The sequence below is a fragment of the Rhopilema esculentum genome, chromosome 14 (genome assembly GCF_057945365.1).
Source record: "Rhopilema esculentum isolate cy_ngs chromosome 14, ASM5794536v1, whole genome shotgun sequence".
Lineage (NCBI taxonomy): Eukaryota > Metazoa > Cnidaria > Scyphozoa > Rhizostomeae > Rhizostomatidae > Rhopilema > Rhopilema esculentum.
Genome location: NC_142828.1, coordinates 3,461,432 through 3,479,667, shown reverse-complemented (window position 1 = coordinate 3,479,667; position 18,236 = coordinate 3,461,432). Strand labels below are relative to the sequence as shown.

At 38.5% G+C, this 18,236-nt stretch overlaps 2 protein-coding genes across 8 annotated transcripts in view; both read right to left on the bottom strand.

The window, feature by feature from the left end:
• Window positions 1-18,236, bottom strand: part of LOC135695831 (uncharacterized) — a 106,658-nt gene that overhangs the window by 36,109 nt on the left and 52,313 nt on the right. Inside the window, exon 1 of one of the 7 annotated variants that reach the window (XR_016144576.1) lies at window positions 765-6,582. The exons of the other annotated variants lie outside the window; for them this stretch is intronic. The gene's annotated coding sequence lies outside the window, so the exon portion shown is untranslated. Of the gene's footprint in view, window positions 1-764; window positions 6,583-18,236 lie in introns of those variants that run through there. 7 annotated transcript variants of the gene reach the window in all.
• Window positions 11,096-16,988, bottom strand: LOC135695830 (uncharacterized). Its single transcript, XM_065215013.2, has one exon. The coding sequence runs from the start codon at window positions 13,628-13,630 to the stop codon at window positions 12,599-12,601; it is 1,032 nt and encodes a 343-aa protein (XP_065071085.2). The 5' UTR covers window positions 13,631-16,988; the 3' UTR covers window positions 11,096-12,598.

The window sequence follows — 18,236 nt, the reverse complement described above, 5'->3', positions numbered from 1 at the left end:
TCGATACGATTCTATGCTTCTGGAACTGCCATTACGTAGCAAAAATTTAGTCATGGGCGTTCTAGATTGTTAGGACGGGCGTTCCTTTTTGGGAAAAGGGCGTTCCCTTCTGTGTATAGGACGTACCCTTAAGAAAAAGGCGTGACCCACGCTTGCAAGAAATCAGCGCCATGACGCAAAGTACGCATGCATTGGTCTATTGCATTCTCATTGCACCGTGCAACAACATCAAGTGGTGGGTAATGAGGGTTCCAGCTGGCTGTTGATAGATGTAACACTCGAGGGTAACCCTTGCCGAGCGAGAAAACTTGAGTGGTGTGTCCGGTGTCTCTAAGCATGGGGTGATTTCATATACTAAAAATACATCAAAATATTTTCCTTATTTCTGTCATTTCATAAATCTAAATTGCTTCTCGTGCAGAACACCAGTGGCTGTTGATTGATATGCAATATGTAAGTTATTTCCATTTGCCAATTAAATCATAATAAACTGGTATTGCGGCAGTGCAGAGATCACTAGCGATCGGCGCTCATCAAATGCGAGATTCTTCGGCACATAACGTTACTCTTTAACGTCTAGTCGATGAATGACCGAGAAATTCGCTGTGAACATAACGGATTTGATTAAGATGGAATTCAAATATAGACACAAGCCAACTGGGATGTCCTGCAGTGCAGACAATACGGAAAATCCGGGGATCGGTTTTGATTCAATAATTGGTTTAGAACGGTCTCAGAGTCGATTCGTAACCGGATTTGTTTACCTTCGCTGCCTTCGCTGGACATTTCGGCTCAGAGCCATTTGCCGCCTGCCTTTGGTATGTTTGGAAATGCCTCCGCCCGTTTTGTCCAAGACTCAGCCGTTTCAATGTATGTGAAGACAGTTACTTTCCTTCGGACCCGTCAAAAGCCTAAAGTGTCTTCAGAAGCCGGGAAAAATTATAACAAGCCGTCATGTAACATTAATAACTAATATAAAAGAACATTGATAAATGGATATTCTTGCGATTAATGTGGCGACTTGGCAAAGTTGTATGAGGATAGTCTGCGGCACGACATGGCTATTCGGCCAGGCGACAGCATTAGTGGCACTTTGTGACGGTATAATAAGAGACAAATGCTTAAGCAGACTGTGCAACTTCTACAAACAAGAACGAATAATGCTTGTTTTTATACATTGCTATCCTCCTTTCAAAACATAAACGAGAGGGGCAAATCACTCCATGAATGGTGAAAATCCTATTGTTTTATGTTGTGTTGCCCTCAAAGATTATGTTCAACTCCCTCGCTCTCCCAAAGTCAGTCGACACAACTACCCACGACTGTTAGAATTGCTCGTCGCGGGTTTTGTAAGTTTTCTCCATTATCAGAAAAATTCCTCCACCACAATTGATCAGAAAAAAATTTGGGAGGGCCCTAGTACTTTAGCCTTGGACGCCCCTGAAGTCTGGTACAGGGTGCAGGACTCATGTAGCATTGGAAAAAAAGCCCAAAGCGAAAAAGATCTCTTCAACAATACGAAACGACTGAGGGGCCAAACACCAATCTTTTTGACATCATAGTCAGACTTTCTAAACTGATTTAACGATTCATAAACGCCCCTGGCGATTCTTTGACGTCAAAATCAAGCGCTCATCCTACCATCAATACGAGGAACGCTACACAGAAGGCCTCGTTTTGGTACAGTCCACAGCAAAACCTTACAGTCATAAATGAGTAAGTTTACGAATAAAAGGAAAGTTAAATCATAGGTGAGACGGCTTCTCCCTTGCAGGCAATTGCATGTACAGCAATTCCTGCACGGAAAACTAAACAGTGAAAAATTGTTTACCCATCTCCTTAGAAAGGCCGGCAGACAAGGAGAAAGTGAAGCTTGACAGGAATCCTGTCTAAACAAATCGCGCCTTTCACGCTCCAAAATCGAAAGGAATGTAAACGAAATGATATATAAACACTCTCTTGAAAATGGCGTGTTCGGCAAGACTTTTCCTTGAGGCTTCCGGAATGATGGTGGGCTTCTAGCGAATCTATTTCCTAACTAACAAATGCTGGTTACAGCGGATACGCCGCTACAATGGCGATTTATTCTTTACAAATATCTTGTATCCCTACATGTCAGCTTGAATGCATTAAAAGTACAGTATAAAATGAGATTGGTCACTCGCAACAAAACTTAAAACGATTTCCGACATTCAAGTTTAACTAAAATGCTCTACAGTAAGCCATAAATTTACAGTTGCACTATAATTGGAAGAAAGTTCAGTATTATTCCAATAACTGGAACCCTAGAAATATTTGTTGATTCAAACAACTTTCATCATTCCCTAAGAGGTTAGTTAAAGTTTTCAGTATAATTCTCCACACTGATATTACAGGGTCATATACTGAAGTGGATTAATTCTATATTTGAAGTTTCAAGAACAAAATAATAACCTCCTGACCCTCTTGTCACTTTATTTACAGTTACATACGCCAACATCCTTTTCCATATTTCCATGAATCGACCATGGGAAATAAGAAAGGAAATTACCACACCATTCAGGATTGTCAACTCTATACACTGGGTGCTAGAATCTCCATTATTTAATCTCAGAATTATAGTTCGAAACTAGTCACAAAAATATTTTTTGAGCGAGGATTCACTCATTCTTTGCCACCGCAGCCCCCTACAGTACCTTATCACCTGATTCATGAGGCTCTGGTAGCCGCCATTCCGGTATAGGGGAGGGGGGGGGGGGGGCTCAAAGGAGATTCTATTCTTACCTAACAGGTTTTATCCACTTACGATAAATCTTCTATTAAATGGGGGCCAAGAGGGGGCTGTATCTTAAATAGAAGAGGCTAGTAAATTGCATGGACGATAAAGTTGGTGGTTACAATAAAATAATTGCAGTGATAGAGCTTCTTTAAAATAAGGCCTAATAAAATTTTTCTAAAGGTTGCTCAATCCTTTGCAGTGTGTTACCAAAACTACCGTAGAATAGACTTATCATATAATAAACTACCATTGAACAGAATCAAAGTAGTGTCTTTTTCTGCTTTTTTGCATTTTCGAATCTCTAAGCTTTCCTTTATTACCATAATCATAAAAACTGGAATCATTGAGAAGTAATATGAGAATGGGTCAGTTTTGATAGAGAAAGTCAGGGGGTGTAGAGCTGAGCCCCCTTGTTGATGCCGAAAATTGGAAAATTTCTATTTTTACTTTTGTTTTTCCCAACATTTTGTGCAAGAGCCCCTCTGGCTAGTGTTATAGTATTACACCATTGGAGAAAATGGTCTGTCGTGAACAGGGGTGGATCCAGAGCAAATTTGAAGGAGGGGCAGTTAATAGTGGGGGCGCTGAAAAATGTTCAAAAATTGGTTACGAGAGTACGCTGTATACAACAATTTCAGATACCTTTTCAGAATAAAAAACATAACTTTGAGTTAATCCTTGCAGCAAATTAACCTATCGGTCCAAGAACCTTTTTCATCTGATTCTCATTCTTCAAAAGGGGCGCACAATTTCCAAAAAAGGGGCACAAGACTTGCTTCAACTCGTTGATGGAGGGGCAACTGCCCCTAGTTGCCCCCCCCCTAAATCCGCCATGGTCGTGAAACGTATTGTGACTGACTCAGCAAGATAAGCCCACAGTGGCGTGAGGACGTTTAGGGCATCTTGGTTCGCTAAACAAGGGCCCCGATCGGAGGGGACCCACAAAGATATCCAGGTTTTCTTAGAATTCGATCAAGTTGATCTTATTCTCAAAAGTTCTTAAATTTATTAAATTAGAGTAAGTAGCTTAGATCCCCCTAGTTAATAAGAAAACTAATCATTTTTACGCATTGCCATTTCGTTTGACAGCTTTACACCCTTGGATGGGACATTATTGCAGTCTATAAATGGGGGCTGGCTTATTTTTTTTCCCAAACACCCTGGGTGCCTCCAGAACACCACTAGACCACACTGAAATGTTTTTGTACTTTAGAGGCAATTTTACCTCGAAATTTACAGCAAAGAAAAAACGATTCTTCAAGCTTGAAATCCTGGTCTGAATGAATCGCATTTTTAATGATGAATGTCATCGAGATATTTGAGACACTTCTTGAAATAAAATATGAGATCAACCCTAGATGTCAATTGCACGAGTGTCCAAGAAAGAAAAAAGGTATCTTGTAACCTCATAACAAGTTTATTGTAAGACCTAAAAGATTCAATAACCGACTTCTCATTCCAGTCATGAGTCTTACTATAATTAGAATTAGCCAACATGTTATTCAGATCATTTTTGAGTTGCAGTGAATTTTTTGATCACAGGAAAGCAATGCTTTTCCCAAATCTTTTTAAAACGGCATTCTAGTCTCAAATATCTCGAGAGGGTACTAAAACAAAACAGTGAAACGCCATCAGAATTTGTATTAGAGAATTGTCCAAAAATATTACGGTCTCTATTTCACTGATTATTTTGTCTCTAATTTTTCTTTTAAAAACAAAGTAAACGGTCTGCCACCACAAACACAAATGTTGTCCAAAGTCCACAAAGCTGTCATGGGGGGAATGGAGGAGAAATCAGGGGATTCAGTCTCTGTGGGCAGATTGGAGACCTGCGCTCTTCTCTTTTCAGCTTTTCATTACACTTTGTTCTATGCGAAAGGTTCTCTGTGATAAAAACGTTTGTATGAAGTGTGTTTAAGAAGTGACACAAAAAATAGGCCAAAACACACTCCACCCTACTAATGCTTTAGGACAGTACCTCTCTCCATCAGCGTCAACCATACAAATGGCAAATTCTACCACCTTTCTCCTTCGTAACAAATAAGGTATACTGTTACCCTGGGCACCAGATCCTCGAAGAAGATTGGGAAAGGCTCCCCAAGGTAGTTAACTGTTTGTACACCGGCAAAAAAACCATTCATCTTAAAGACCCTAAAAACATGGTCGTCATTCAAAGACTGCGAGGAAGGCCATGAAGAAAAGAAAAAAACTATGCCATAACCATATCTTATCTTACTCATTTCTGAGGAAAATTTTCAAAATTCGGGGAAACCGTCAGCAGGATAATCACTTTTTGGACTACACCCCCTTCTTTGCGCTGATAAAGGGACCTGTGGGGTGTGAATTCCCCTTGAAAAAAACCCCATTGTAAAAACGGGGAGTTTTTTGCCATCTAGGGTTGCTCGGTTGGCAAATTACCAAACTTGTCAGAAAATAAAAGATTGTTCACCCACTCGGTTGGGAAATGGGACTTTGAATGGGGCTATGTTGCCCTTCTATGTATGGTCTTCAACAAACTGTGCTGGAATTTGAACCATTATTATGACATTTTGAAAACCCAAATGTAGGAATCATATCTTCTCCATGTCATGCAGGAGCTGCAAAAGCTACAAGCCAAACTGAACAGCAAATTCGGTAGGGAATCCACGTGGTATCATCTAGGGACGCTGTCCAGTTCACGTTTCCAATGCTTGCCAATCCTTGCGGCGCCTCGGTTAACCAATTCCTTGCCTTACGTAAAATGGTCACCTTGCAAGGCCTTGGTTTCTTAGATAATCCTGAGACATATCAAGGTTATAAACAGGGCGACTTTTTAACACAGGGCAATCCTAAAGAAAGCTTCTTCTTTCCAGAGGTTGATCCAAGGAAACAAAGAAAGGGTAACATCTGCCAGAAACTGATACTTAAAAGGTTAAATTCTTTTATCTTTGGTAACCTCAAGCCATCAAAATCGAGAAATCAAGTTATATAAAGACACGAGAAGAAGATGGCAAGTGTAATGTGTTGCGAAGAAATCATTAATAAGCCCAAGCAAACACATTAGTGTCTTTACAAAAAGGAGGGATATTACATATTGTTGAGAAGAAATATAAGATTGTGTAAATTCGTCTGTATCCTATTTGCTTATGATGAATAATTTCAATATTGTTCTAAATTATTGGAACATTTAACACATCGAGTTCTAATGGGTAGACAGAGCAGAGCAGAAAATTGCAAAGTGATATTGCGGAAAAACAATTAGCAAGTGGCGAAATCGACCTAATGCCAGCCAAAAAATTTAGAAAAAGAAATAGTGCTGCAACAACGTTACGCAGCTCAGGTTTTTCACGTCACTATGGGCCTAAAAGCAATAAAATTTGCCACAAAATGAAGCCAGTTTATAAAAATGAAATTAAGCATAAAGGACATCTCTGAAATTTATCATGCAGCAATTGGTTAGATTAAGGATGTGCCCTTACAGCATTAGCAACCGAAATAATATATTCAAAACCAACTTTTCTTACTTGAACCTTTTGTGATTACGAAATGTGAAGCTTAGAATGCAAACAGAAGAATATACTCCGCTGCAACCGGAGGATGGGAGATAGAAAGGGGGGCTAGTGCTTTGTTTTTCAGAATATGTGGGACAAAATATCCTCGTTCTTTGGTATGTTGAATGATAATTCATTTATTGATTAGTAAGTGCCAATAGAGGTCTCAGTAACATTTTTTGGCATTTAGGAAAACATAATGATGTAAATGATCCCCTTGTTCTACTGTATATTTTACCCATGCCCCTGGCCTGAGCCCTAGATTCCAGAGCATAAGTCAGGGGTCGGGAGCTCAGAGTTTTCCCCGTGAACAAATCACAATTTCCTGACTTTGTGATTCCCTGTCCTGAGTATATTCTACTTTTCCTATTCTCATAGCTTATGAAGTAAACTCAAGTCCTGCTTGCGAAAGGGAAAATACACAAATTTCTGCCGACTAGTTTCCTCAGAATACAGCGCTGACTGCTAACTGTTACATATAGTAGGGGCACTGGGTGGGGGCACTGGGTGGAAGCACTGGGTGGGGGCACTGGGTGGGAGCACTGGGTGGGAGCACTGGGTGGGGGCACTGGGTGGGGCACTGGGTGGAGCACCCATGTTAACATATGTTTACACACATTATGCATACAAGATCTCTTGTGTGTTTGTCGCCTATTTTTTTCTTTTCAATCTTTTTTTACCACTGGCTATTGGCATTAATTGTGATTTGATAGGCTGTGGAACTCTATTGAGAAAAACTTTATTTTTTGAATGCAAAAGTGTATGGTTAACCAAGGGCCCCGACACATGTTGGAAAGTGGGGGGTCCCGTGAAAATCTATCACCCCTAACACAGGATTTTGAAATCTCTATTGTCTTGCAAAAACATGGGGTCACGACGCCCCGCACCCCCCCTCCCCGGTCAGAGCATAGTGGTCGGAGGCCCAGTTAACATGAGAGAAGCTTCAAGTTCAATACATTCTGTTCAGGCTTATAACTTTTGGGGGAGCTGTTGATACGCTGAAAGGGGTCAGGAGCCTAGCAAAGGTTTCTTATTTCGGTGGCCTTTCGGATAGCATCACTGGCCAAATGGTACAATTTGCTACTGAAAAACTTGCTATCGCTTACTATCTTTAATAACATTTAAATGGTTTGATCATTTGTGTAGTGTATCTAATTTTAGCCTAGTTTGGTTTTGCCTAAACAAGATTATAACAGTTATTTTTAGTTTATACCAGTTTATTTTAGTTTCCGGTTGTGTTGTGATAATACTCGGATTTGCCATTCAAAACCTATCCACAAGTCATGCGCGCATATGATTTCAGTGACAAAGATTGACAGGGGCATAGAGGGTGGTACGAGTGCAATTGTGGCCTAGGTGAATTTCCCTTACAAGAATTGCAAGATTCTCTATATAAAATAAATTTTTCGTTTATGTAATGTTTACTTTTAATTTTATCACACCTAACTGCATCTATTCCATTCAAATAAAGAAAATTTCCAATGCATTTGAAAAGCAAGTAACCTTCAAATCTGTGACCTCGAATTACAAAACAAAGTACACAAAAATAAAGCTCAAAATCTATCGAAATTAGGTGAATCATTCTTTTAAAAAAAGCTTTTGATAACAGACTCAAAATATTAAGAAATTATTCCACTTGAAATATTTTCAGAAGAAATGATGCTGATGTTTATATTTTACCAACAAAATACAACTATAACAAGATAACAAACGAACTATATTGAGATTTCATTATGTTCTGATCGGAATTTAAATCAAAAGCATTTCAGTTGTCTATTTTGCTTTTACTCCTCTACTAACTCCAAACTTTAAAAAACCTTCAGGGACTCTGAAAATTCTAATTGGCATGTAAATTAAAAATCCTTCAATACTCGGTGAATTGTAAGCTTGAAATTAAATCTAGGAACGAAAGAACGACCAAGAAAACTTGGTGAAAGAACTACATAAAACTGTCGACGCAATTTCTTTGAGCTGGTCATTCATCTGAGATTTTAAAGCACGGTTTGATAAAATTCCTAAATTTCTTTTTTCTCCGTTTAGGCGATTATTTAATAAGCACCCAATAAAAGCTGCATGAAATCAGCTTTCTTAAAAGTGTGTTCTCGCAAAGTTTACTTCGAAATTTACTCACGCAAATAACTAGGTTTGATAGCACTAAAAGTTTACCACACAGCTGCGACACCTAACTACTCAAAAACTTATGATAACCAAAAGAGAGCAAGAAGGAATTAATTTTCGCATTGAACTGACAAATTGTGCCGACAGCAATGGCGTCTCGCTAGATGACGCAGTTAAAGAGCCTCATTCATTCTCTTTTCCTCCTCAGGAATTTTCCTTCACATCATCAGCTGTTGCAAAATTCTGAAGGCACACAAAGGGATCGTCGGCTTCATTTATAAATACAATTTGAATGACAGCACTTGTAGTATTCGCCTTCCCATTTGGTTGTATTGTAATAAAATTGTATGGATTCCAATGGCAACTGTTTTGAGGATTCCAGGGGTTCTACATTCGTTGACGTTTTCTCTGCTATGAATGAGCAGTACACACTGGCAGCATTGTTTGCAAACTTTCGGTAGGCCGTCTTCAAAATCGCACTAACGTATTGTTCCCCAATTATCCAATTTTCTTTCGCAATCGAGGTCTTTCAAATTAGAAAACAAATCGCAGAACAGAACCAAATCATAATATATTTTAATCGACGTTTTGAGTGCAAGACACGTGAGCAAAGCCAGTGAAAAAATCGGATGTGCAATATAACGCCAACCCATCGAGGGGTTGGGATTCTCAAAGGGAACTTGCTAATATAGATTTCATACATTTGAAATCGGGTGGCGTGGCGTGACTTAAAATTTGCAAGGGGGGATCAAAACAAATCAAATTACTGCCAAAACTCAATTTCCTTAACGAGAATATTGTTTACATCAGAGACATTGAATCAAAAGTAAAATTTGGCTGACAACTCCAGATCTTATAGATGGTGCCAAGAAAAATTCTAGTGTACAGATCAAATCCCTCCAAGATCTGAAAAAACTCACAACACGAGCTCAGAACAGAAAAGAGTGGAGCAAAAATAAAAAGTTAGTTTGTTTCAAATCGAACCACCAATAAGGAAGAAGAAAAACTCAAGATTACTTTTTGTAGTCGTCGAAGGTACCAAAAGAATAGAGGGCCTTTGAATGCTTCGTCGTTCTCATAACTGTAGAAGATCAAATAATGCCTCAAGGAGGCCAACGCATTCCGAACAAATCGATTACAAGAAGAGTTAGGCCCTCTCCGCCGTTTCTAACAAAAATCCTCGAATTACTCATTACAAAATGAATGTCAAGACCAAAGCAGTTCACAAATAGGATATGGTATAACAAGAATACAAAAGAGGGCCTAAAGACGAGTGCAATGAGGACTAGGGTGTTCGTAAATTGTTAAAATCAAAACCAAGACCATCCATACACATCCAAGACATCCAAGAAATTTCGAAAAACACAAAATCTTTTCGATATAAAACAAGAATCAAAACGGTTAAACATTCCTTATTCCAACAGTTAAATTGGAATTTTTTATTTGGGCACACTGAGAATAAAATTTGTTCAACAAAAGCAACATGAAATGACCATTTCAGGTATTTTCAATTAAAATGGCCACCATGCTACACATATGATTGATTTTAATCAAAAGAATGTTCCCAGCACTTAAAAATCTTCTGTTCCCCCATGGTGTTGGTAACGCCTGAAGGCTTGGCTATATCGATTCCTAACTTTTTATATTAATTTTATAAACAATACTTAGCCACTTTCTATAAAATTGCCATACCCTGTTAAGTCTAATTCTTTCGAAAAAAGATGAAATTAACACAGAAAAACCAGAGACAGTGCAACAATGAATTGAATAGATTTTTCAAATCCATTAACTCGTTCGTTTTATTTACTCTGATGAAGCCCTGTATGCCGGGGCGAAATATTAGTATATTCTTTAAATCTAATTTATTTTGAGAATTTTATTTCGTGACATTGGATTCTCGTCGTCGTATTGCTTTGTTCCTGTATATCTTTCAATGAATTGTAGGGCCACACAAATAGAGACCTCTAACCTGTGCCAGGGCTACTCACCCCAACCCTTGGCATCCAATTAGACTATGGCATTGTACTTTTAAACTCTGATAAATCACAGGACCAAATGCAGTTTCCTGTCATTGTAAAAAATTTAGGAGCCATAGAACAGCCCATTTCACATTGGGTAAAAAGGCCACCCCAAAAATTCCAGATATCTTAGATTCTGGCTATTCCTGATAAGCTGCAATGTCACATTATGTCCCTAACCAGTATTCGTCTTCTTATAAGGATAATGACCTTGGGTAAGCTTAAAAGTTTTGGAAAAGTCTAAGGGTTAATTGGTTTAAGATGTGTAGAATTTTTGCATGGAAACCACTGAAAAACATCCAAAAGCTTCCTTAACTGAATCTCTTTGACATCAAAGAGGATAAGTTGCTTTGACAAAAGTATTTTTAAACAGACCATAAATAAACTGGGGACAGATCTTGCTGTTGGTTCAGAGCAGTTCAGTCTTATTTATAGTTAAGACATACAATTGCTCAATAGCACTTCAACCCATTGATTCAGAAAAGGCAGAACCTGGATTCAGGGATTTGTTTATTAACAGTTCACGAAATTTATACTTAGATATCAGGGACATGGGGGACTGGAGTATGTTTCCCCTTTCCAGAAACAAGGCATCTATTTACAGCTCATGAAGGTGACATTGATTTACCTACATTTGCCTCCCCCCCCCCACCCCCACCCACTTTAGAACTGTTTCCTACTTATATGGCAAAAATGATTGCACAAGCATTGGTTTCAAATTTGAGCCATGTCTCTGTTATTTCTAACATTAAAACTACTTGCTCATAAATATATCTGCATACCTCATATTGGCATACATATGGTGAATTTCAATGAATTTCTTATTCAAAAATTGCACAGGGTTGTTTTAAATGGTTAAGAGGATATGAACTGAAGTGAATATGCAGAAGAAACCAACATAACTTTATGTATGAATATATCTATCATTCAGTCTATATATAAATATGGTTTATCAGTAGAACTGTCAACAAAATCTTCTTTTCAACATTGTACTTTGCAGAATTACAAATTTCTTTACAATACGTAATAATTTTGTGTGCTTACAAATGGTTCTGGAATGGATATTTACAAACATATACAAAAATGTTTAACTGCAACGAACATATAAACTTGGGTGTAGAGGAATGTTTGTTACTGAAAAATATCATGGAGCATTAGACAAGAGGGGCGGCCATTATGGATGATAGGAAAAATGATCAAAGGTTACAAAAACAAATGGACAAAACTAAAACGTTGCCTCTAAGTTGTGGATATCCCATTCGGAGAAATCATTGTTTCAAAAGTCGGTACCATTCATATGAAGCACAGCGGAGAGCTGTGGTAAATGAGAAATAAGAATCACGTGATACAGCCCTGGAGTTTGGAATAAAAACTTTTGATTATATTGTCGTTTTTAGCCGTGAATCCCTTTGAATGAAGTATACTAAAAAGGAAACATTGGTTTCCACATTTTTTTCACGAGCAGCGAAAACACATTAACGGCATTTCATTCCGGGGAAACCCCACAACTTAGTTGCTAGTTTCTTGCATTTATTTTGAAAAGGGCATTTCGTTTTTGATATGATTTCATCACAATAATGCTAATAAATAAATGGGAAATGAGCACTAAAGGCACATCCAGGTGTATTTTCAAAGCTGAAGTTCTCGTCTTACAGAAACAGGAGATCAGGCGCTGCGGTCTTCCAATTCTCGTTTTTCTTGCATAATGATTGCAAGTTATAAATCTCAGATGACAAAATGGTTCCTTGAATAATTCACCTAGCTGTCTGAGTAGTTAAAATTATGATAAATGAGGGTTAACTTAGAACAAATCACTGTTGCTTATAATAGATGCGTCTTGGGGAATGCTTTTGCGTGCAAGAGTCTGCTAGAGAGCGTATCTTTGTTTAACAGATTAAATAAAAATCTGTCATGTACATTTTCTAAAAACTACAATCCTTAGTTTGATAATAAACAAGAAAAATTCCGATAATCTTATTGGTGTGGTTTTATTTGTAAACTCGCTGGTGGCAATAACGAAGTCACCCCCAGCGGGCATGGCCGCAGCCGTATGCCTGAAAAATCACTGCAGATTATTATCGAAGTGGTTCGCAATGAGATTCATCTTAACAGACTCTTGCATTTCCATTTAAAATATTCAATAAAAACGATTACAGTTAGGTTAGAGGTTGTTGCTATAAGAGAGTTGTCGTCTCTCTTGGCCGTCTCTGTTCCGTCTTTTTGTATCTCACATTTAAGTTACTATCCCTCATTCCTTTATCGTTGTTATTTTTGCATTTTCGGCATAAATTCAAGCATCCTTTCGCGGGTAGATAACAAAATATACATGGCATTAAACATGCCAATATCGATAAACACGTCCATCTTTTCAGAACACTTCCCTTTGTGCCGGTACACGAACACACATTATCAACAGTTTCATCATCGTCGTCTGTACAGTGATAAAATATTCCTTTAACGCAAATCATACAAGTACAATAATCGATAATTTTTTCTGGCTGAGTTCTAATAACACGCGTTTTTGTCGTAGACTCGCTTATACCATCTAATTCCACCCATGTGTCGAATTTTCTTTCTCCCAATGAATGAGAGCTGCTTTGTGGTTTGGGGATTTCATCCCCAAGAGTTGCGAATTTCGAAGCAAATTCGCGTAACTGTTCGCTATCGTTCTTTCGATTAAACGATATTCCTACCGTTGATCTGCAAAACGAATGTTTATCCTTTGAACTCTGGTCAGCACTAATGTAACAGTACTCCCCTTCAAAACGCTTTTTATCCAAATCGCTTAGCTGTGTTTGTGGCCTTTTATAAAGCGGTGGATAAGTTTGATTTCTGTTTTTCTCAACCGAAGTTTCAACTTGTTTAATATCCGATGCCAGTTTGGCAATGTTTTTGAGCGATCTGCTCGATTTAACTGTCCTTCTCCATTCAGAAACTTGTAACGAGTTGCCCTGGACCTTTGGTACAAGAAAGTAGTGTTCCTCTCCCAAATCGTCATCATACCTACTGAAAGGATCATAATTTTGCTTCTGTTTCGTGCGAAGTTCATTCATTCGAGTATATTTGTTCGTCAGTCCAAATCCGTCCGATGATCTTGTCGAAGACTCGATCACAGATTGATCTATCGAACCACTTTCTCTCCGATAAGGCTTCACCAAGCCAGGGTACTCTACACTGCGCTGATAGCAGAGGGCATTCTCTCCCATTGCCGGTCACCTTCCCGTTGAAAACATCAAAGCTAGGCCAAATGAGTAGCGCTTCGGTTCAGTTGCTTCTGACCTCAAACAATTCAGCGAGCTTTAGTAAAATTCTACGGTTAATGACTCCTTAGGGGTCGCTGTGGACAAATATAACGGCTGCAATAAATTCTCTCCGTGGACTGAAAAGCAACATAAACAAAACATGCAGATAGAACTCCAGCAATCAAGACACTCTGAACTACCAAGCCAAACGCGTCAATAAGTCGTTAGCTTGTCAATCTGCTGCCAAAACTCCGTACCCAATGACCGAGACAAAATAACCTTGCTTTTCGCTTCATAAGACTCTAACTGTCTCTATGTTTCCTTCTCCACAACCGAGCTTCACCTATCCTGTTATTCATTCTCAACTCGGCGGCTGGTAAATTCTGCTCTCTTGCTCATACTAAATCAGTGCTGATCGCCCGGACGTTTTCCACGATTTGACCAATAGCCCGAGACTCAGAAATCCGGTCTGTTCACACAAACGGAAACAGTGGAATTTGCGTGTGGCTCTTCCGGTTAAATGATTATACTTTCTTGTCAAATGAAATAATTATTTTGCAACGGATTCTTTCTGAGTATGTGAGGTTTCTATCTTTCAAATTGCTTAGTTTATAAACTGTACTCTCGGGGGCTTAAAGACAATATATACAGGCAGCAAAGGTCAATTATTATTATAATTATCACGGCCTCATTGTTCGGCGCTCTGCCCTTATATTGAATAGCCTCATTCCCTGTCCGGTCCGCATAAGAATACCGGATAACCTTGACGTAAAGTCATTTCATCTTGTTTTTAACTACTCAGTCACTCGCATCCTCGAGGGGAAACCAGCTTATACTTATTGAATTGCCTCTGAGCGCCGTTTCCTCCAATCTTGTGTTCACAGAACAATGGCACAATAGAAGGGAAACTTTATAGAGCTTAATGACGCTTAATTCATTTTCATGCAAAACTCCTCTCGACCAGTAATGCTTAGAAATACTCACGTCCATCAAATTGGTATCTTTTGTTGGCCTGTGTGTGTATATTTGCTACCGGATGCAAAAAGAAAGAAAATATTTGATCGCCTTTCTATTCTGTTGTAACAGGCTTGTAAAGCGAACAGAAGATTGTATAATAGATTTTGTTTGAGATTTAAAAACAGCAAGTGGATCTCTGTTATGCCCCTCCATAAAGCCACAGAGATTACATCCGTTCTCTCACTGATGAGGGCTGCGTGATATTATGAATTCCTCTCGATTTTCAAAACCACATTACGTTTATAACGTACCAGAGAGTCCTCGTTTTGCTTTAACGAGAGTTCAACCAACAACAGAGAAAAAGAAAAATATATGTGGGGTGACAATTAAACATGCACAGGTTGCATGAAAATTCTTCTAGTTCAAGTCACTAAGAAACAGCACCGTTGTTAGAAAAAAAAACAGGAACAGTACTTTTGGCTGATACTTTTTTTCAGACAAACTGGCGCCTCGGCAAATACGATATCCGGCCTGAGTGCAAGTGTTGTACATTAAGATTCGCTGCGGAAGGTTAACTGAGGAGAAGAATCGATAACCTCTTCCGAAAAACTCTATTCCCGGCCGTTGAAAGTTTCCGTGGCTACCGAAGGAAGCCACAAGGAGTTGCAAATAAAGTGATTCTCGCCAAGGTTGAACCGCAAAGTGTTCTGGGCCTCGCATAAGGATAAAAGCTACCCGAAATAGACGGAAAGTCGATTGTAAGCCATGGTTGACCAGATTGTTTAATCTTTCCACCTATTTTGCATAATTCCTGTGCATAAGTGTATTAGTATTTTAGTTTTCTTTTAAAATGACCCCTTAAAAGTTGTTGTTTTTACACGCACATAAACTGACTTCGTGAGGCAGTTCTGAAAAAATGCAAAACGCTACATAATTGAACGAAATCCTCGTAGAAGTCCCCAGAGTCTTCTGAAACATGGTTAAAGTAACATCACACCGCAGAAATCACGCGGAAAAAGTGATACATGACCTGAACATGGCGCGAAATTTCAAACGTAAATGGAGAACAGAGAGAAATGGTAACTGATCACGTGCTATTTATTAGAGAAGGAAAGAGCTTAGACAAAGAAAGCGAATTATTACCGAAAAATATCATAAAATTTCTTATCGATAAGAGCGTTCGAAGTGATTTGAACACAGGCTTCGAATATAGGATTAAAAAGAAAAAACTGCATGGGCTCTGACATAGGAATTAGGGGAGGCCAAGGGAAATTTGCAAAAAGTAGTGGGGCCATGGCATCCCGACAGCCCCCCCCCCCTCTTCGTACGGGGCCCTGAACTGCGTACAATTTGAGAATTTGAGTTAAGTAGAGAAGAAGCTATGGACTGGCATTGTCACAGCTGAATATTTTTTCCAACTGGCTTTCTTAATTGAAAAATTCAACCAAATGTCACTGTTACCTTCAACTTAATTTCTACAAAAATAACTTTTCCCGCTAGATCTTATTATTGGGATGCTCCATGAATGAAAATAAAATAACGGCCAACGATAAACCTTTCTCTTCTTTTTTGAAGAAAAAGTTAGAGCCTAGAAGCAAGGCGATAATGCAGTCAAAAACACAAGGGAGGGCATTGCAAAAAATGAGTACCGCGCCAAAAGCCCATCCCACTTTTTGAGGAATTTTTTCTAAAGGTTGAGCTTGTTAGAAGAAAGGCTAAGCGCTTTTCTGGACTTTGCTTAAAAAATGCCATTGCTTCCAATGTTTCTAACAAATTTTCAACCCTGTTAAATCTTAGGACAACATTAGAAGACGATTTAATGGCTAAAAAATTATAAATTAAAAATAAAACCAACGTAAAACAAATGCTTGTTTAGTATAGCGTGAGGTTAAAATCCCCAAGTTATACTTTTCGTATACGATCTGAAAAGAACTGGAAGACAACCATACGTTCAGTTTAAGTGCCACATTCATAAACTTGTTTCGTTTCCTTCATTACAAAATTTGTTATCTTTTCAAGAAGTTTTCGGCCCTCATTTGCATTAATACGCACTATTAAGTTAAATTAAGTTAATAGAATATGATTTAAGGAGGTTGAGGCCAGACAGAAAGTATCGGAGGCAAGTTTATGAAATACTTAACTTTTTAAGTACTAGGGCAGGTCCATTGGACTCTGATACAACAATTGAACATGCGCGCTAAAACGAATAAGCCTGCTAAACAATGGCTTTGGACAGAAGCGTCTCTGCTTGCTGGCCTGAAATGGATGGTTTAAAATGCAACATGTCATTACAAAAAACATCCCTTCACTTTGTGGCTTTTCAGTTGTTCCTTTTATAATCCACAAAAACTAAAACTTTGAATCCATAAAATCCCTAACATCACAGTTGCTTTTTTCAGCCGACGTCCTTGGTATTAATGAACTGAGAGAATTTCACATAAGAAGCTGAGAGGGGGCCTGGGAAGGGTTGTGCCTCTAGGTTTATTGGGCCCAATAAGCAATACCTACAATTGGCAAGTTTAAAGTAAAAATGAGCAGGCTCTTTTCCTAAATTTAGTTAATTTGGCCTAAAGTAAGCGTGACGTCACAAAAAAATTTCACGCAAGTTACGACCGGGGCACGCACGCAAGTTCTTTCTTTCTATCGTAATGGCCTCTTGATTTTTTTTCTCGCGAGGGCTTCCATATTAATGTGTTCCTAGAGCCTTACAGACAAGTCGGTGTCCATGCTTACAACAAAGTTTTGCTAACGGAAAAAAATCAACCTGAGAACTTTGCTTCGGATGTCCTAAAACCCAATGTCAAAGTACGTATCGACTGGCTAAAGCTTTTAAGACTTATAGATGTGGGAAATTTGAAGGATTAATAAGCTATGTCATAATCTAGACAAAGAAGCTACCCTTTCATGAATAGGTAGCTTGCTGTCTTTGCATAGTACAGATCAGATTGGTGCAACGAACCGTGGATAGGGTTATAGCAACCCCACAACGGCTCTCAACTCGCAAGTGGCCACTAAGAAATTCAAACAATGCAAGTAAAGTTAGACCTCTTTTTGATGACGCTGTTAAACTTTTAAAGTAAGAATTTTGTGAAATCAGTGGCAAAAACTATATTCCTACCAATTAGACTTAATACCATCAGAGCCCTGGAACAATTAACGCATTTGGAAGGTAAAAAAGGCCCCGAAAAATGAATTAAAGCATGAAAAAAGCATCAATAAATGCATGAAAAAATATCTGATTTGTCTGAAAAATATCCTTAAATTAGATTTACGACACACGAGGTGCTTCATTAAAAGGAATAAAGGCCACTCTGGGTGGTTGAAGATAGCATTTGGTACTGGCCTACCTATTTCATTAGATAACAAGAAAAATATCCAGTAGATGAAATCATATATGATGGAATAGAGTAACATGTAAGTTGCGAGAAATTGAGCGTTTGATTATGATTCAGATGTCTTTTTCAATTAGAAATATTTCCAAAACAGCTATCAACATATCAGAATGATATTTAGTTTAAAGATATTTCAAAACAAAATCCGTTATAGTTTATGCTTTCCTGCAAAACCACCGTACAGACACAATTTAAAAATAGGTTCAAGCATTGGCACACGA